Here is a 21008-nt window from a genome sequence, read left to right as displayed (position 1 = left end):
CAGCCTCCCAAGTAGTTGGGACTGCAGGTGAACGCCACCATGCCCAGCTAATTTTTCTATTTTTTGTAGAGATGGTGTCTCACTATGTTGCTCAGGCTCATCTCAAACTCCTGGCCTCAGGGGATTCTCTCACCTTGGCCTCCCAAAGTGCTAGATTATAGGTGTGAGCCACCATGCCCAGTGGAAATTCTATCCTTTATTTAATATCTCAGGTTAATTACTGCTTCTTTCAAAAAACTGCTAGGCCGCAATAACCAAAAGTATTTATAACATTTAATTTGGCAATTAATCAATAGCTATTTGGTGCCGTCCCTTATACTATTTTATTCAATTATCATATAAATCTTTGATTTCAGAGTTCATGCCTGGGAACTCCTCTCTCCATCCATGTTATAATAGAATAATTCAAGGGCAAAGACCAGTACCTTAAACATCTATGTGCCTTAACATGGGATATTTTGTACACAACAAGCACTTAAATAAATCTTTACTGATATGCTAAGTCAGCAAAACAGCATTTAAAAAAAAAGGGGGGGGTCCAAACATTTATTTAGCTTCTACCTTGTACCAGACAGTGTGCACAACAGTAGGGATTCTAAGTGAAATAAGTTGTGACCCCTGCCTTCAAGGAGTTTACATTTCAATCATAGTCACAGAAAATTATAAAGTTGATAATGAAATTCATACTTTCTAGCTTATCATCAAAAACATATAATCTTAAAATTCATTGAATAATTCAACTTTAAGTTGGAAAGTACCTTAGAGCAATACCTCTCAATTTAATGCATATAAAAATTATCTGGGGATCTTGTTAAAATGCAGATTATGATTCATTCAGAAGGTCTGAGGTACAGCCCAAGATTCTGCATTTTAACAGGCTCTCAGACAACGGCAGATGCTGCTGGGCCATGGAATACATTGCAAACTAGCAAGGCTTTACAGAACATTTGACCAATTTATTCATCTTATAGCTGAGTAAACTGAGATTTGACCATATGGCATAAAATAGTGAACAGCTACTAGACCAAAATTTAGGAGTCCTGAGTTGATACAGTGGTAATTTTCAAATACATTAACAAACTTTCTGTTTAAACATGATGAACTCTGTCTAAGAAAGAAAACTGACTTTATAAATTATACTGCTGATTACTACCATACAACCAGGGAACTAGAAACAATCTTGCTTCAAAGAGTTTTCCTAACTTACCCGAGGTCTCTGAAGAAAGTTCAGAAGGTTGACTGTTGAATGGTTTCTTTTGCTCTAGTTTTTCTAACACAAACTCCTCCTCTGTTGGCAAGTTGTGCTTTTGGCCCACGGCTGTCACTGGTTCTAAAGGTAATAGTGAAAATCACACATAGATTAGCACTATTTCAGTTATTTTTTTACCTGCCAGAAACTGGATATGGGAATCATTTCTGAGAAATTCTCCTGTAAGGGGAAGCAGAGAAGTGGAATGGTAGTTGGAAGATGGAGTTGTTGGGAGGGTTTTGTTTTTTTCTTAAGATGAGAAAAATAACAAATGTTTCTAAGTTGGTGGGAATGATCTGATGGAAAGGGAATTAAACTGATGACAGGCAAAAAAGGGGGAGAATGTCTGGGGCAACATACTTGAGCATGAAAGAGGAGATGGAATCTAGTGCAAAATGAGAAGTGAAGTTGGCTTTAATCACGAGCAGGAATGGTTTACTTATAAAAACAGTAGAGAAGGCAGACCCTATGGATACTGATACAAGTATTTGGGGAAATAACATAATAGAAGTTTGTGGATGTTTTATTTTATTTCTTAAATTACCTGGAAGGAAAACAGGAAGATCAGCAGAGAATGAGGATGGACAAAGTACTGGAGGTTGGAGAAGGGGAAAGGTGAGAAAGTATTGTCTACGACAGTAGGAGTATGAATAAACTTGCAAGGTACAGTGTGACTGTCTTTATTTTACCTGGCATGATGTCTGTCCTTAGTTTTTTGGAGAGTACATGAGGGTAGACAGAAATACTAAGAGTAAGCATAAGCTCATACCTGGTGAAATCATGAAGGCAGGTGCAGCTGACTGCCCGTCATCCTGGAGAGATTCTAAATGGGAATCCTCAGGTATTCCTCCTTGTGTCTGTGTAATTTCCGTGTCTTTAATTGGAACTTGTGTCGCCTCTGTTTCTGAGAGTGATGCAACATCCTTGGCTGGAGTCACATTGTTGGCCAGGGTCATCTCTGTTGCAGGGGGCAGAGCCACATCCTTAGCCAGGGCTACCTCTGTTTCTTGGGGTGGAGCCAGGTCCTTAGTAAGGGACACCCCTGTTTCTGGAGGCAGACACATGTACTTGATGGGGGCTACTTCTGTTTCTGGTGGTAGAGTCACATCCTTGACCTGGGCCACCTCTGTTTTGGGGGGTGCTATCATATCCTTGCCCAGAGCTACTTCTATTTCTGGGGGTTGGGCCATGTCCTTGAATGAGGCTACCTCTTTTTCTGGGGACAGGGCCACATCCTTGCCCAGGGCCACCAGTGCTTCTAGGGGCAGTGCTATATCCTTGGTCAAGACCATTTTGGTTTCTGGGGGTAGTGCCATGTCTCTGCCTGGGGCCAACTCTGTTTCTGAGGACAAGGCCACCTTTTCAGCTGAGGGTATTTCTGTGGATGATACAATGTCTTTAGCCAGTGCCACTTCTATTTCTGAGAGTGATACCACATCCTTGGCTGGGGCTAACTCTCTTTCTTTGGGTGCTGCCATGTCCTCAGGTGGGGTGAAACCCATTTGTATAGGTGGTGCCCTCTCTGTTTCTTTGAACAGTGTCATATCCTTGGCTGGGGCTACCTCTGTTTCTGTGGGCAGTATCACATCCTTGGTCAAAGACACTTCTGTTTCTATGGGCCATACGGCACCCTTAACTGGAGCCACTTCTGTTTCTATGGATAGTACCGTGTCCTTGACTAGGGCTGTATCTAATTCGGTGGATGGTAGCATGTCCTTGGCCACTGTCACATCTGATTTGGTGGGTGGTCCCATATCTTTAGCCAATGCCACCTCTGCTTCTATGGCTGGTGCCATGTCCTTGGCCAGGGCCATCTCTGTTTCTCTACATGGTGCCACATCAGTAGTCTTCTTTCCCATCATTTCCAATGCTTTCGTTGGTAGCCTCTCTTCTTCTAATGCCATTTCTACGTCCTCAGCGAGCTCTAAGGGTAAAAAGTTGGAAATTTAGGACCCATCATCGTCTACTCATACCTCTGCATTCAAAACTTATGTTCTTAGGGCACAGGAGTATTTGGCCTTTTTTTTTTTAAAGTGTGAAATGAAGTTTATGGAGGAAGTGCAAGATAGGTTTACAGAGCAAGAGCAAGAGCAAGATACATTTGCCACAGATGACAAACAGCTGTGTATTTGGCTTTTGTGACTACAGGACCCTAAACATAATTCAGAAGTGGTCAAGCTAATGTATTCTGCCTACTTTTGATAGTACTCAACACTTAAAATAAGATATAAGATACCAGGAGGATTAAGTAGTAGAAAAGGTAAAGGAGATAACACATAGGCTTAAAAAAATAACACAGGTACAGAATTAGCATTAGAAAGGGAACTTGTGGGAGAGCAGGTCAGTCATCCATCCTTATCAAGAAAACCCCAGAGTTCTAAATCTGTACTGAATTTAAAAAGAATTTTCTTTGCCCATTAACCCCAGGTGTTGTATCTCAACTACAATTTAATCCCCTCAGCTGTGATATCACTAATATAAGCTTAAAAAAATTTGTGATAGTTCTAAAATGTTTACCTATATTTGCTGTAAACTACTAAAAAAATACATGTGATGATTTATATTGATCAATAGTCCAACCATTAACTGATAAAGGAGGTTTCTAATAATTTACCTGCAGTTGGCTGCACAGGTTCTGTAACGGCCTCTGGGGAAACAAAGGATTCTGAGTGTGGAGAGTTTGGGGCTTCCACAGACCACCCCTGAGGTACAGCAGTTGCAGGAGCAAATGTGTCGCAGGGAGACATACCTAATATTGAAACACAAACAAACACATTTTTGAAACTTGATCAACATTGAAAAAAAATGCATTTGATATTTAAGATCAGCTGTGTATACTGCCATGAAGACACAGACCTAGGATCAATAAAAAACAAAGCACAAAAGTTTTAAAGGAAACACTACTGACGTTCTTCAGGTTTTGGCTAATTGTTAACAGGAGGTATCCTGGTAGCACCATTAATCAACATTTATTGGCTACCTTCTATAGGGTATTGTAAAGATTCAAAATACCAAAGACTGAGCTCTAGTTCCAACACCACAATCACTGTACTACAACGTATAGTAAGGAATTATATTTCTTCCAATGTGTGTATTTGGAAAAAAAGAAAAAAGGGGGAATTGTAAACCTTAATTTCTTCATCTGTAAAATGAGATTAATACCTCCTTTCCCAACATCAGAAGACAATTTTATGAAAATACCTTGTATATTGAAAACTAGACAAATGTAAGAGGATTATTATGCTGTCCTATGTCAGACACAACAGAGGATTTAATATCACAGGGTCTCTGCCATTGAGATTATTACAATTTAGCTAGAAAGGTAAGGTAGACATATATCAAATAACATATACTGTATAGTATGGACTAAGTGCTATAAGATTTCAAAAACAACCATGACAACCAGAATAATCACAAAAGGCTTCAGAGGAGAAGCAAGATCAGAAATAGAAGCGATGGTAGTCAATTTCAAAGATAACAATGAGCAAAGGAAAGCATAAAGGTGTCAACAGGATGAGAATGTTTCTGAAACTATGAGATCAGTTTGATTCAAATAGATCTTGCATATTAGAGAGTGAAAATAGGATTAGAACAAAAAAAAAGAAAGAAAGAAAGAAAGAAAAAAGAATCTTGAAAGCCAGAGAAATTTAGACTGGAAGCGGGGGGGAAAAATAGTGTCTTTTAAAGTCCTTTTTTTTTTTTTTTTTTGAGACAGAGTTTTACTCTGTTGCTCTGGGTAGAGTGCCGTGACATCAGCCTAGCTCACAGCAACCTCAAATTCCCGGGCTCAAGCAATTCTCCTGCCTCAGCCTCCCAAGTACCTGGGATTACAGGCACTTGTCACCACGCCAGGCTAATTTTTTTTTTTTTTCTATTTTTAGTAGAAATGGGGTCTTGCTCTTGTTCAAGCTGGTCTCAAACTCCTGAGCTCAAGTGATCCTCCCACCTCGGCCTCCCAGAATGCTAGGATTACAGGCATAAGCTACTGCCCTGGCCTTGAAGTCTTAATTCTGGAAATGTGAAGATAAATATAGACAGGAGTTCAAAAGGATCAATGTAGCAGGTATAGTCATAATGGGTTAGGAAAGGCAGCAGGGTCTGGGTGAAGAGGCTCATGCCTACAATCTCAGTGCTTTGGGAGGCTGAGGCAAGTGGAAGGACTGCTTGAGGCCAGGAGTTCAAAACCAGCCTAGGCAACATAATGATACCACCCTCCCCCTACCAAGGGGGAAAAAGGAGCAGGAAGGCTGATTTGGAGACTACTTGGGTGGTCTGCATAAAAAGTGATAGGTGATTACACTGGGGAAAAGCAGAGGAAATATAGAGGCAGCAAAGAAAGATGCTATAAGGAAAAAAGTCTGTGCAAGTAGATGACTCATCAGTGAGCTCAAAGAACAGAAGTCAAAGCCAGCATAAAAGTATTAGGAGATTAGATGGATAACATCAATAGTCAACTCATTTAACATCCTTTTTCCAAGGGATCTTCAGTCCATAGAAAAGCATAAATAAAACATATCATTAGACCTAGTACAGTGGCTCACGCCTATAATCCTAGCGTTTTGGGATGCCGAGGCAGGAGGATCACTTGAGCCCAGGAGTTTGAGACTAGCCTGGGTAATAGTGAGATCTCGTCTCTACAGAAATTTAAAAAAAAAAAAAATGAGCCAGGCATGGTGGTACATGCCTACAGTCCCAGCTACTTGGGAGCCTGAGGCAGGAGGATCACTTGAGCCCAGGAGATAGAGGCTACAGTGAGCTATGATTGTTTCATGCACTCCAGCCCAGGCAACAGAGCAAGACTGTGTCTCAAAAAAGAAAACAAATCATTAGCCAGGATCTTTACAAATACAAAATTATAAGCATTGTTCGAATGATGTGTTAGTAAGTTCCTGGCCACATTTACACTAAAAGTTACACAAAACCAGGAATGGGGATACTAGTATTTATTGATAACTAAGATCTGTTTAATGTTTACTATGTACCAGACACTAAACTGTTATACCTACCACACCCTTAAGTTAGGAATTAGTGCTGGTTCAGTTTTTTTTTTTTTTTTTTTTTTTTTGAGACAGAGTCTCCCTTTGTTGCCCGGTCTAGAGTGAGTGCCGTGGCATCTGCCTAGCTCACAGCAACCTCAGACTCCTGGGCTTAAGTGATCCTCCTGCCTCAGCCTCCCGGGTAGCTGGGACTACAGGCATGTGCCACCATGACCGGCTAATTTTTTCTATATATATTTCAGTTGGCCAGATAATTTCTTTCTATTTTTAGTAGAGAAGCGGGGGGGGGGGGGGGGGGGGGGGGGGTCTCGCTCTTGCTCAGGCTGGTCTCGAACTCCTGACCTTGAGCAATCCACCCGCCTCGGCCTCCCAGAGTGCTAGGATTATAGGCGTGAGCCACCGCAACCAGCCGTGCTGGTTCAGTTTTATAGATAAAAATCCAAAGTTCAGGGAGTAAATAATTTGCCCAAGGTCATGAGCTAATAAAATGTAGACACAGAATCTGGCCCGAGGTTATAGGACTCAAGGTCCTATGAGAGGACAGTCAGCAGTCCTGGAATAGCCTAACTGTGAATTCTCTCCTTTGTTATCATTTGGAGTTAAGGAATTGCAGAAGACCAGAATATGCCATCCCAAAATATGCCACTTTGGCATAAGTATTATTTTGAGCTGAAGCCTCAAGATGGCACCACAGGAATCTATATAATGAACTTTCCTAATTAGCCTTTATCTACCATTTATGTGCCTTCTACAATTGGTAGCCCCTAGAGACTCAAAATCCTTTTCGTTTTTCTTGTCACTTCTCAAAAATCTTTTATCATTCTTTGCTGAAGATTCCGTATATAAGGTGGAGTTCTAAAGCCACCTCTTGCAGAATTACCCATTCCCTAAGTGCCTCCCATGTATATATGAAATACACACGTTAAACTTTAGTTTGTTTTTTTTTCTCCTTAATCTGTCTTTTGTTATAGGGGCCCCAGCCAATAAACCCAAGATGGGCAGAAAAAAAATTTTTTTTTCCTTCCCTACAGAATAAATTCAGTTGGAGAAGCCATACCATAACTATCTTTCAGTGGATCATTTTGTCCTATAAATGTTGAAGCATTGGCTATTCCGCTGGAGACAAAGAACAAATCTTCCAGGCCATCATCATGGTGCCTCTTAAAGGCATCTGGAATAAAGAAGAAATACAAAATTCATTTCTAGTGAATGCAACTAGAAAGATTAAGATTTCTTATTATCCTATGATAAATATCTATTAGCTACATATATGTTGTCAATAGCAACTTAAATAAGTTGAGATCAAATGTGACTGCACATGGTAGGGAATCAATGAATATTCACTTGCCAAGAGCAGTGGCTAATGCCTGTAATCCCAGCATTTTGGGAGGCCAAGGTGGGAGGATTGCTTGAACCCAGGAGTTTGAGACCAGCCTGAGCAACATACTGAGACCCCTCTCCACAAAAAAAGAGAAGGGACTGCTAGGCCTGAGAATCTGCATTTCTAACTGTGTTCCTTAGTGATGCTAATGAATCACTCTTTAAGGCACCTTTTAAGGCTGCATAAAAGCTCAGACCTTGAGAGAATGTTTATTTCCTTGGCTCTGAGGCAGCTATACCATCCTTTTTGTAAGGAATTTTAGGATTTAGGGAGTATGAATAAGCAGAAGGCAAAATTGAGAAAGTGTTGGGGATAGAGGAGGCCCCAGTGCTTCTTCAGAAAAGCAGGGGAGATAGAATATGAGAGAGATTATAAATACTCATTCTCTCCAGTTCTATATGGTTTAGGGTAGCTGCTGCTTACTTTGCCTTTCACATGTCCCTTGAAGAAAAATAGGATGCTTAAAGCATCAGAGTAAGTGCTGTATGGTTTGCACTCAGGATGGCAGACTGCTAAATTACATGCAGAAATGGATCATTTCTACAGCGTTCTGTCAGTTAGTCATCAATTTTTTATTGGGTGCTTACCACGTGGCAGACCCAGTGTGCTCTAAAAACTCAAAGACGTACAAGGTCAGGGATGAGAACATTTAGCAGAGGGGTATATTTTGGTTCAAGTCAAGAAGATCTTCTCCTGGCAAATACTTAAGCTGAGAAGTGAAGAACTGAGTCATTATGGGGAGAAGAGCAGGCCTTTTCTCTATTTACATTCCCTCTCATCTGATCCCATAGTTTAAAATTCCATCAATAGGTTGATGACATCCAAATGTTTAACTCCAGCCCTCTAGACCTCTCATTTTTCCAGACTTTTAAGTCAAATTCCAAACTTTTTTTCTGAGACAGGGTCTCACTCCATCCCTGGGCTAGAATGCAGTGGTGTGATCACAGCTCACTGTAGCCTCATACTCCTGAGCTGACGCCAACATCTTGCCTCAGCCTCCCAAGTAGCTGGGACTACAAGCACGTGTGTCTAGCTAAATTTTCCATTTTATGTAGAGATGGGGTCTTGCTCTTGTTCAGGCTGGTCTCAAACTACTGACCTCAAGGGATCTTCCCACCTCAGCCTCCCAAAGTGTCAGGATTAGAGGCATGAGCCACCACACCCTGCCTTCAAACCATTTCTATTCAATATTGTAATGAAGGTTTTAGCCAGGGCAATTAGGAAAGAAAAATAAATAAAAGACATCCAGATTAGAAGGGAAGAAGTAAAAGTGTATCTGCAGATGACATGAAAATTATATATAGAAAATTCTAAGAAGTCCACTTAAAAATGATTAAAATTAATAAATGCATTCAGCAAGGTTGGGAGATATAAGATCAATAAGCAAAAATCAATTACATTTCTATATATTTGCAATGAACAATCTGAAAATGAAATTAAGAAAACAATCCATTTATATTATCAAAAAGAACTAAATATTAGGACTAAATTTAACAAAGTAAGCGTAAAACTTATACTCTGAAAATTTAAGGTATTATTAAAAGAAATAGAATATAAATATTGGAAAAACATTACATGTTCTTGGATCAGAAGACTAAATATTATTAAGATGGCAATACTCCCCAAATTATTAATCTACAGATTCAACACAATCCTATCAGAATCCCAGCTGACTTCTATTTAGAAATTGAAAAGCTGCTTCTAAAATTAATGTGGAATTACAAAGGACCCAGAATAGCCAAAACAATGTTGAAAAAGAAGAAAAAAGGAACATTTCCAATTGCAAAATTTACCGAAAGAAACAGTGTAGCACAGGCTGAGCACACAAAATCCGAAAATTTGATATCTGAAATGTTCCAATATCTGGAACTTTGAGTGCTGACATGATGCTCAAAGGAAATGCTCATTGGAGCACTTCAGATTTTTGGATTGGGGTGCTCAGCCAGTAAATATAATGCAAATATTCCAAAATTTGAAAAAATGTGACATCTGAAACACTTCTGGTCCCAAGCATTTAAGATAAGGGATACTCAACCTGTACTGGCATAAGGATAGACATACAAATCAATAAAAGGGAATTAAGAATTGAGAAATAAAACCATGTGTCTTTGGTTAACAGATTTTCAACAAGTGTACCAAGATCATTCAATGGGGAAAATAGTTTTTTTGAAAAATGGAGATAGGACAATGGATATCCACATACAAAAGAATAAGTCTGGACCCATAATTCTCACCATGTATAAAAATCTACTCATAATGAATCAAAGACCTAAATGTAAGAGCTAAAACTAAGATTTTTAGAACAAAACATAGGTGTAAACCTTCATGAACTTGGATTTTGCAACAGAGTCTTAAGATATACCACCAAAAGTATAAGCAACAACAACAAAAAATAGATAAATAGGACTTCATCAAAATTAAAAGTTTTATGCATCAAATGTCACTTTCAAGAAAGTTAGAAGACAACTGACAGAATGGGAGAAAATATTTGCAAATTACAAGTCTGATAAGGATGTAGTATGAAGAATATATAAGGAACTCTTGGCCAGGCGCAGTGGCTCACGCCTGTAATCTTAGCACTCTGGGAGGCCGAGGCGGGCAGATTGTTTGAGCTCAGGAGTTCGAAACCAGCCTGAGCAAGAGTGAGACCCCCGTCTCTACTACAAAATAGAAAGAAATTAGCTGGACAACTAAAAATATATCGAAAAAATTAGCCGAGAATGGTGGCGCATGCCTGTAGTCCCAGCTACTCAGGAGGCTGAGGCAGAAGGATTGCTTGAGCCCAGGAGTTGGAGGTTGTTGTGAGCTAGGCTGACACCACGGCACTCTAGCCAGGGTGACAGAGCGGGACTCTGCCTCTAAACAAACAAACAAACAAACAAATAAATAAATAAAAATAAAAGAACTCTCATAGCACAACAACAAAAGGACAAATAACCCAATTAAAAAATGGGCAAAGTCTCTGAATATACATTTCTCCAAAAACATATACTAATGGCCAATAAGCACATGAAAAGATGAAAAGATGAAAAGATATTCTACATCCTTAGTCACAAGGAAAATGCAAATCAAAATCACAACATGATACCATTTCATACCCAGTTTGGTTGACTAAAATTTTAATTAATTAATTAATTAATTAATTATTGAGACATGGTCTCTCATTCTGTTGCCTGGGCTAGAATGCTGAGGCATCATTAGAGCTCACTACAACCTCAAACTCCTGGCCTCAAGCAATCTTCCTGCCTTAGCCTCCTGAGTAGCTAAGACTATAAGGTGCACCACCATGCCTAGCTAGTTTATTTTTTGTAGACAGGGTCTTGCTATGTTACCCAGGCTGGTCTCAAATTCTTGGCCTCAAGTGATCCTCCTGCCTCAGCCTCCCAAAGTGCTGGGATTATAGGTGTGAGCCACTGTGCGCAGTCTGGCTACAATTTTTAAAAAGAGGAGAAAATAACTGTTGGTGAGGATGTGGAGGAACTGCAAACCTCACAAATTACTGGTGGAAATGTAAAATGACACAGTTGCTTTGGAAAACAGTGTAGCGGTTCCTTAAATGATTAAAATTGCCACATGATTGGAAATTCTGATTTAGGCATATATGCCCAAGAGAAATGAGAAAGTATGTTTACACAAAAACTTGTACACAATATTTACAATAGCATTATTCATTAATAGCCAAAAAGGATGGAAACCACTCAATGTCATCAGCTGAGGAATAAATAAACAAAATATGGTATATCTATACAATGGAATATTATGTGTCCATAAAAAGAAACGAAGTACTGACACATGCCATAAAATACATAAACCTTGAAAACATTATGCTAAGTGAAAAAAGCCTGTCAAAAAAGATCATATATAATATGATCTCATTTATATGAAATGACAGTAAGAATAAGCAAACTTAACAGACAGAAAGCAGATTAGTGGTTGCTTAGGGCTGGGCTGGATAGGAAGATGGGGGTGATATTTAAAGAGTACAAAGTGATAAAAATGTTCTAAAATTGACTCTGGTGATAACTGTATAAGTGAATATACACTAAATTCTACTGAATTGTATGCTTTAAATGGATATATTACATGGTATGTGAAGTATATCTCAATATAGCTTTTTTTAAAAAAAATAACCACGTATCTAGGAAAGCCAGTAATTGAAGAACGGTACAGAACATCAAGTACTAGGTCATTTGGAACCAACTATGAGCATCTTATAAGCTATTTAGCAAAAAAGAAGCCACATATAGGTGGAAACAAACAACTTGAGCTCTCAACTTGACTGACATGGAAGTAGCAATGCTACCCCTTTGAGGACTTTTGCAATTCATTCCTCCTATTATATTACCTCTGGCTCTGGGCAACTACAGATAGAAATTGGCTAAGAGTCAGTTTTCTCTTCTGTCAAAAGAGGATTTTATATATCTGGCAGAGTTAGGTAAGAAACACAGTATGTATATAAAAGCTCTGGAACTGTGCCTAGCACAAAGCAGGCACTTAACAAATGGTACTGTTATTACTGTAATAATTCTTTCTGTAAGAATTTAAAGTTCTAAGGTACTACTGATCCTTTAGTCATCAACGTATATGAATTTCAGATAATTTTTATTCAAAATAGGCTTTGAAGAACAGAGAACTAGAGGACATTTAAGTGTCTCAGATGAAAGGATAAATGGGGAAGAGAAAGGGTCAATTGAATGCTCAGGGGAAATAATTATACCTTGGTTGTGCTATATGAGCTATATTTGGGCTAAAGTGTTCTCAGTAGTGGTTGTAGCTTTTTCCTGTTTATGTCATAGCTTAATTCAACAGTTAAAGGCAAGTGAGTACTTACCAGTTTGGATGGGATTGACCACTTGCTCGGGCTGGAAACAGAAGTTTGTATCTTCTGGCCAGTTTTGGCTATTTTGATATTCCTGGTAGGCCATTTTCTCTTCAAGAAATTCTGTTGGAGACCCTTATAGCAGAAACAGGAAACTAAAGTTACAAGACACCACTGTTTTCTCCTCCATTAGAGTGAAGTTTCTACAAAGTATTACAGCTAGTACAATATAACACAATCATATCTAGCTCATGCCTTTCAAGAAAACCTTTTTTTAAAAAAGAGATAGAAGGAGCTCTGCGCAGTGGTGCAGGCCTGTCATCACAGTTACTCAGGAGGCTGAGGTGGGAGGATTACTTGAACCCAGGAGTTCCAGGCTGTAATGTGCAATGATTATACCTGTGAATAGCCACAGTACTCCAGCCTGGGTAACATAGCAAGATACCATCTCTAAGTACATAGGTACATACATAAATGATAAAAGGAAATAGAGTACTGGAAGCATAAGGTTATTATTAAGGCCAAAAAACACTACAACCAGCTTTTGGTTATATAGGCATGAAGAGGGTAGTGATTTCTCACCACAAAAGAACAAGTATAAAATAGGGTAAAATTGTCAAAAGCAACCATTTTGGGCGCTGGAATTCAAAAAAAGCCAGACCTAAATAAGTGAAAAGATGTACCATGTACTAGAATAGAAAATTCAATATTGTTAAGATGGCAATTCTCAAACTGACCAATAGATTCAGGAAATTACAGTTAAAATCCTAGCAGATTTTTTTTTTGTAATGTTAACAAGCTTATTTTATTTATATGGAAATGCAAAAAAATCTAGAATAGCCAAAACAATTTCAAAGAAAAATAAAGTTGGAGGACTTATATTACCTGATTTAAAAGTTACTATAAATGTACCAACTCCGTGTGGTATTGACCACACACTTAGATAAATGGAACAGAAGAGTTCAGAAAGGAACCTACAGTTATGGTCAATGGCTTTCAACAAAGGTGCCAGTGTAATTCAATAAGGAAAGGATAGTTTTTTTCAACAATGGTATAGAAATGACACTTACCTCATACCAGTAAAAGAAAATAAAATTTTAGGACCCTCTACATTTATTATGCCAAGGGGAAGTTAAGCTCTGGAGACTGAGTCACATAGCATGCTTGCAATTCTGCTTCTTAGATGTAGATTAACTCTCCCTCATTGCTCTTGTTCTATAAATGACTAGGAGACACCAGAGGTCAGACTTCTCCATTTCTAATCACTGATTTTTATTATAGATTAACTGCCTCCTTTATTGTCCTATACCTAACTCAAACCAGATGGTGCCCAAGACTCCCATGACTGTTATATCTTCAGTGTGAAATGTTTAATATACCCTTCCCAAAAGAAAAAGATGACCTCGACTAATTAGATCATTGTAACTATGTATTAATTTTTACGTAGAAAAAATGCTGAAATTCTGTTAAGCCTCCCTAAATCTTGTCTATATTGAATGACCCCAAAGTCTGTACTTTGGAACACTACTTCTATTCTTTGGAATCTGTGCTTTCTAGGCAGCCTGTCCTCAAACTTTGTGTTTGAATAGACTCTCTTTAAACTAGATTCTAACCCTTTTGATTATTTTAGGTTGACATACCACACGCACATATTAACTCCAAATAGATCAAAGACCTTATGTAAGAGTTAAAACTTTAAAAACCTGTAAAATAAACAGGAGGAAATCTCTGTGACCTAGGATTAGGCAAAGATTTCTTAGACATGTCACCAAAAGCATTATCTATAGAAGAAAAAATAGATAACTTGAACATCATCAAGATTTAAAACTTTTTGCTTTTCACTAAGAAAATGAAAAGAGAATCTACAGACTTGGAGAAAATATCCACTAACTATAAATCAGACTAACAGATTTGTATGCAGAAGAGATTCAAATCTCTTATAACACAATTATAAGATAAACAACTCAATTTAAAAATGGGCAAAATAAGGTGGCTGTGGTGGCTTATCAAACTTTGGGAGGCCAAGGCAGCAGGATTGTTTAAGGCCAGAAGTTCAAGACCAGCCTGAGCAACATAGCAAGACTCTGTCTCTACAAAAAATCTAAAAACTAGCCAGGCCTGGTGGCATGCACCTGTAGTCCCAGCTACTCAGAAGGCTGAGGCATGAGGATCACTTGAGCCCAGGAGTTTGAGGTTGCAGTGAGCTATGATGACATCATTGCACTCTAGCCCAGGAGATAGAAGGAGACTCTGTATCCAGGCAAAAAAAAAAAAATCTAGAAGCCTCTTACATTCCAGTTCCTGTGAAATGGAACAAATACTCTGGAAAACAGTTTGTTGATTTCTTTTTATTTTTTAAATAACAGCTTTATTGAGGTATAGTTCACACCACAAAATTCACCCTCTCAAAGTGTAGAATTCAGTGTTTTTTAGTATATTCAGAATTATACAACCATCACCACTACCTAACTTGAGAACATTTTCTTTACTCCAAAAAAGAAATCAATCCCATACCCACTCTTCTTTCCCACTACCCCCTAACCCCTGGCAACCACCTAGTCTACTTTCTGTTTCTATGGATTTGCCCATTCTAGATATTTCATATAAATGTAGTCATTCAATCTGTGGTCTTTTGTGACTGGCTTCTTTCACTTAGCACAATGTTTTCAAGGTTCATCCATGTTGTAGCATATATCTGAATTTTATTCCTTTTAATAGCCAAACAGAATAATATTCCTTGTGTGGATACACCACACTATTTACCCATTCATCAGTTTACATTTGGTTGCTTCTACTTTTTGGCTATTGTGAATAATGCTGCTATGAACATTCATGTAGAGGTTTTTTGTGGGGACATAATGTTTTCAATTCTGGGGATATGTGCCTAGGAGTAGAATTGCTGGGTCATATAGCAACTTTATGTTTGACATTTTGAGGAACAAACTATTTTCTAAAATGGCTGTATCATTTTACAATCCCAACAGCAATGTATGAGGACTCCAATTTCTCCACATCTTTACAAACAACTGTTATTAACTGTCTTTTTGATTTTAGCCATCTAGATGGAGGTATGAAATATCTTATTGTGGTTTTGATTTGCACTGCTCTAATGACTTATGATGTTAAGCATCTTTTAGTGTGTTTATCAGTCATTTGCACGTTTTCTTTGGAGAAATGTCTACTTAAACCCTTTGCCCTTTTTAAATTTGTTTTATTTTATTTTTTAGAGACAGGGTCTTGCCCAGGCTGGAGTGCAGTGGCTATTTACAGGTGTGATCATAGTGCACTACACCTCTGAACTCCTGGGCTTAAGAGATCCTCATCTTGCTGAGTAGCTAGCACTATAGGCATACCACCACATCCAGCTATCTTTACCCATTTTTAATTGGGTTATTTGTCTTTTTAATATTGAGATGTAAGATTTGCTTCCTTGACAGTATCCTTGTAGCACAAAAGTTTTTAATTTTGATGAAGTCTAATTTTCTTTTGTCACTTGTGTTTTTGGTGTCATATCTAAGAAACCATTGACTAATTCAAGGCCACAAAAATGTATGCCTATGTTTTCTTCTAAGAGTCTTATACTTTTACCTCTTGCCTTAGGTCTATGATCCATTTTGAATTAGTTTTTTGTTGGGTTTTGTTTTTTTTTTTTTTTTTTTTTTTGAGACAGAGTTGAGACACAGTCTTGCTCAGCTAGAGTGCAACGGCATCATCATAGCTCACTGCAACTTCAAGCTCCTGGGCTCAAGCGGTCTTTCTGCCCCAGCCTCCTGAGTAGATGGGGCTGCAGGCATGTGCAACCTCCAGCAGCTAATTTTTTCTATTTTTTGGTAGAGACGGGGGTCTCACTTTTGCTCAGGCTGGTCTTGAACTCCTGATTTCAAGCGATCCTCCCATGTTGGCCTCCTAAAGTGCTAGGCATACAGGCATGGGCCACCACGCCTGTCCTGAATTAGTTTTTTTATATGGTTATTAGGTAGGAGTCTTAACTTCACTCTTTGGCATATAGATATCCAGTTGTCCCAGCACTATTTGCTGAAAAAATTATTCTTCCCCTGTTGATTTGTCCTGGCACCATTGTTGAAGGTCGTTACGGGTTTTAATTCTGAACTTTTACAGTTTCTTAAAATATTAAATGTAGACTTACTATATGATCTGCAATTTCATGCCTAGGTATCTATCTAAGAGAAATGAAAACACATGTCTACACTAAGACTAATACATGAAGGTTCACAGCAGCATTACTCATAATAGCTAAAAACTGGAAACAACTCAACGTTTATCAACCAGTGACTAGATAAACAAAATGTGATATGCACATACAGTGGAATATCATTCAGCTGTAAATGGGAATGAACTACTGATAAATACTACAACATGGATAAACCTCAAAAGCATTAGATTAAGTGAGAAAAGCAAAATATAGAATATATATTGCATGATTCCATTTACATGAAATTTCTAGCAAAGACAAAACTATGAAGACAGGAAACAGATGAGTGGTTGCCTGAGTCTGTAGATTAGAATGGGGACTGATTTTGTAAATGAGCAAGGGAACTTTTAGGGCAGTAAAAAATGTTCTAAAAATGGATTACAGTAATGATTGCACAACTCTGTAAGTTTACTAAAAATCATTTACTTGTACACTTATAATAGGTAAATTCTTTGGGTAAATTTCACCTCAATAAAGCTATGTTTTTAAAAAAGTCTAGACTCCAAGTTACTTCCAGTATATACCTTGTTAGGGGCTATGAACTTTTCCGGAAAAGGGAGGATAAGAAGGGCATTGAAGTGATGTGAAAAAGGAATTCTGAAGAAAGTTGTGTTTTTTTGTTTTTCTTTTTCCTTTTTTTTTGGAGACAGGGTCTCACTCTGTCGCCTAGGCTGTAGTGCAGTGGCGCAGTCATAGCTTACTGCAACCTCAAACTCATGAGCTGAAGTGATCCTTGTGCAACAGCCTCTCAAGTAGCTAACAGGCACATTCCACTATGCCCAGCTAATTAAAAAAAATTTTTTTTCAGAGATAAGGCCTCACTATGTTGCCCAGGCTGGCCTCCCTCAAGCAATCCTCCTGCCTTGGCCTCCGAAAGTGCTGGGATTACAGGCATGAGACACTGTGCCTGTCCGGAAGGAAGTTTTGAGAGTCTGTATAGTCATAGTACTAAAGTTTGAAATTTCTCCACTGCCTTGTTGCTGGAGAAACAGACCAGGACTTTAGGAAGATGCACTTGGGAAGAGGATAAGGCTCAGCCACAGGGTACTTATAAAATGACCCATGGTTAATTCACCTACTACTAACCTCAAGGCAAACTGCAAGGGAAGTAGCAATACTATCCCTTCTTTATTACTAGCCAACTCATCAGGCTGCCTCTAGGTGTAAATTTTCCACTTGAAGTTTTCCCTTTATTTTCATGTTTCATGGAACCATTTAAATCTTTTTTTTTAGAGACAGAGTCTCACTCTCTTGCCTGGGCTAGAGTGCCATGGTGTCAGCCTAGCTCACAGCAACCTCAAACTCCTGGGCTCAAGCAATCCTCCTGCCTTAGCCTCCCGGGTAGTTGGGACTACAGGCACGGGCCACCATGTCTGGCTATTTTTTTTCTATTTTTAGTTGTTTGGCTAATTTCTTTCCCTTTTTAGTAGAGACGGAGTCTCGCTCTTGCTCAGGCTGGTCTCGAACTCCTGAGCTCAAGCAATCCTCACGCCTCAGCCTCCCGGAGTGCTAGGATTATAGGTATGAGCCACCGCACCCGGCCTAGAACCACTTAAATCTGATTTCAAGCAGCGCAAGTGGTTTGGGGAAAGAGTTAAGGAATGAAACAAGATAATTTTTCCTAGATTTTGCATTCCTCAGAATGTTCCTTCAGGAGAATCTCCCAAAAGAATCTTAGAATAGGTCTGAAGACTTTTTCTCTATAAATGTTTTTATTTAAGCATAATAAATCTATAGGTTTTAAGATATTTTTCATGACTGCAAGAATGGAAATGCAAGATATTTTTCATGACTGCAAGATATTTTTCATGACTGTAAGAATGGACGATATTTTCAATGAAGATATTTAAATTATCATTTTATAACTAAAATTATTCTTACATAAGCAAAACTCCTGATCCCCAAGAAATTTATTTGTTGAGGGGAGAGTTAACATTGTAAATGACAAAGACTCCTAAGTCTTATGTGTCAACCTGAACCTCTAATAGGAGTTGTTTCTCTCTGGAGATCATGGGAGCTGTCCTGCACATACCTGAGAGGCTTCGTATGTTGCAAGTTATAAGAAAAGGAAGTAATCAATTCTTCAAAAGAAAGATTTTTCCCTAATTTTAGGCATTATTTGTCACAAGTGTCTTTTTAAGATGAAAACTTATAGTAATTGTCTTTCATGAATAATAGTTTACGATGTATATAAAGATTCTCTACATATGGTTATTCCCTATGTCAACTCTTAATAAATGACGAAAGCGTAAAGTAAATATGCCCCCTGTTAAGGTACAACTTGGGACCAGGGAGAAAAACAACAACAACATAGCAGTGCAGTTCAGATATGGAGTTTACTACCTGATGCTGCAGAGGGGACTTAAAGATCCTACAATGTGGGTCCTGTAAATGTATGTCTAACACTCCCAGAAGTTTAAATGCATCGTCTTTAACCCTTCAAAGTCCCCACTCACCCACCACCTCCTTTTGGAACTCCCCAGTGTTCTTTCGCTATTCTGTCTCTCCTTTAGCTTTATTTTATTTTATTTTATTTTATTTTATTTTTGAGACAGAGTCTCACTTTGTTGCCCGGGCTAGAGTGAGTGCCGTCGCGTCAGCCTAGCTCACAGCAACCTCAAACTCCTGGGTTTAAGCGATCCTACTGCCTCAGCCTCCCGAGTAGCTGGGACTACAGGCATGCGCCACCATGCCTGGCTAATTTTTTCTTTATATATTTTTAGTTGTCCAGATAATTTTTATTTCTATTTTTAGTAGAGACAGGGTCTCGCTCAGGCTGGTCTCGAACTCCTGACCTCGAGCGATCTACCCGCCTCGGCCTCTCAGAGGGCTAAGATTACAGGCGTGAGCCACTGCGCCCAGCCTCTCCTTTAGCTTTAAGAGAGCTTCCTTAAATGGCATTTCAACACAAGTAAGTTCCCCAGAGCTGACTATGGTTGAATTGGGTTAATTATGTAATTTAATTTTCTGTAATCCTTTGTATGTACTCATCATCATTTCAGCAGACATGTAGGGCCAATATTATATAGGTCATATATTTGTTTTTAGACACTGCTGGAGAAGTAATCTCAAGGCTGACTGAAATGACAGACTAAGGCACTGTGTAAAATTCTCAGGAGAGAGATTAAGACTGTAAGAACTAACCCACTGATGATTAGGCAGCTCTGAATTACCAGCACCATGAAATTTGAAATAATTAAAAAAAAGTGATTAGGATTTTTGCACCCCACTTTCCCCCAGCCAAACTTCCATCTTTTCAATACGTTTTAGTCTCTTTTCCTATCTACTGTATCCTGTTGGTGTTCAAGATTTGGATCACTCATGGGGACTCCAAGAAAAGTAATAGAAAAAACAAGAAAAAAATCAGTTGGATTTACCTTATTTTACTCTAAATGATTAACTGGCTGCTTTCTTATAAGCCACGTTAGGGCTGTTCATAATTTACACATTATTAACAAAAAAAATTACATCACTGACCCCTTCTCTTTCATACCTTGGTTCTTTCCCTGTTTTTTTTCAATGGTAACCTTAGAACTTTAGAGTGGAAAGCACCTAGAGGATTACCTAATCCAAACCCCTAAAGTTTATTTTATTTTATTTGAGACAGAGTCTCACTCTGTTGCCCTGAGTAGGGTACCATGGCATCAGCCTAGCTCAGAGCAACCTCAAACTACTGGGCTCAAGCGATCCTCCTGCCTCAGCCTCCTGGGTAGCTGGGACTACAGGCGCATACCACCACGCCTGGCTAATTTTCTGTTTTTAGAGAGACGGGGTTTTGCTCTTGCTAAGGCTGGTCTCAAATTCCTGAGCTCAAGTGATCCTCCCACCTCGGCCATCTCGCCTGGCCTAAAACCCTAAAGTTTAAACCATGCCACATCTGTCCAGATAATTTATTTATCAATTTGAGCACCTAGTATGTGCCAGTCACTATTCCAGGCATTAGCGATATAGTAGTAAACCAAATGTTGAAAGGTCTTGCTCTCACGGAGCTTAGATCACCACCATTACATTGTGCTTAGTCACTATGAAAACAAAGAAACAAGTCTTAGTCTAGTTGAGGACTTAAGACATGCCCAATGATGCAAATCTCCGCACGTCTCAGTTTTCCTAACACCTGCCTTATCTACTTAATTAAGGTTGAGAGAGGACATGTGAAGGTGTTTAGAAATTTATTGCTAATCCTGCAACAACCATTATGGGTTACATAGGATAAAAGTCTACAATAGCAGGTACTAAGTGCTACTATATAAGTTTAAATAATGGCCACATAATATGGCCATCGGATGATCTAGGAATACTTCCTGTAGGAGATTTGACCTTAATTGAACCTGGAAAGATAGTCAGGAGGA

The 21008-nt window shown here is 38.7% G+C and overlaps 1 protein-coding gene across 5 annotated transcripts in view; it reads right to left on the bottom strand.

Annotated features, from left to right (window-relative positions):
- Window positions 1–21008, bottom strand: part of MAP4 (microtubule associated protein 4) — a 191313-nt gene that overhangs the window by 55464 nt on the left and 114841 nt on the right. For 3 of the 5 annotated variants that reach the window (XM_045530360.1, XM_045530363.1, XM_045530362.1), the window contains 5 exons: window positions 12459–12581; window positions 7304–7417; window positions 3864–3998; window positions 2019–3173; window positions 1208–1330 (listed from right to left, as the gene is read on the bottom strand). In XM_045530360.1, the coding sequence (XP_045386316.1) occupies window positions 1208–1330; window positions 2019–3173; window positions 3864–3998; window positions 7304–7417; window positions 12459–12581 (1650 nt within the window). The remainder of the gene's footprint in view (window positions 1–1207; window positions 1331–2018; window positions 3174–3863; window positions 3999–7303; window positions 7418–12458; window positions 12582–21008) is intronic. The other 2 variants (XM_045530361.1, XM_045530364.1) reach the window with 1 other exon arrangement.

Source organism: Lemur catta, chromosome 18, assembly GCF_020740605.2.
Source record: "Lemur catta isolate mLemCat1 chromosome 18, mLemCat1.pri, whole genome shotgun sequence".
Lineage (NCBI taxonomy): Eukaryota > Metazoa > Chordata > Mammalia > Primates > Lemuridae > Lemur > Lemur catta.
This window is presented reverse-complemented; position numbering and strand designations above follow the sequence as displayed.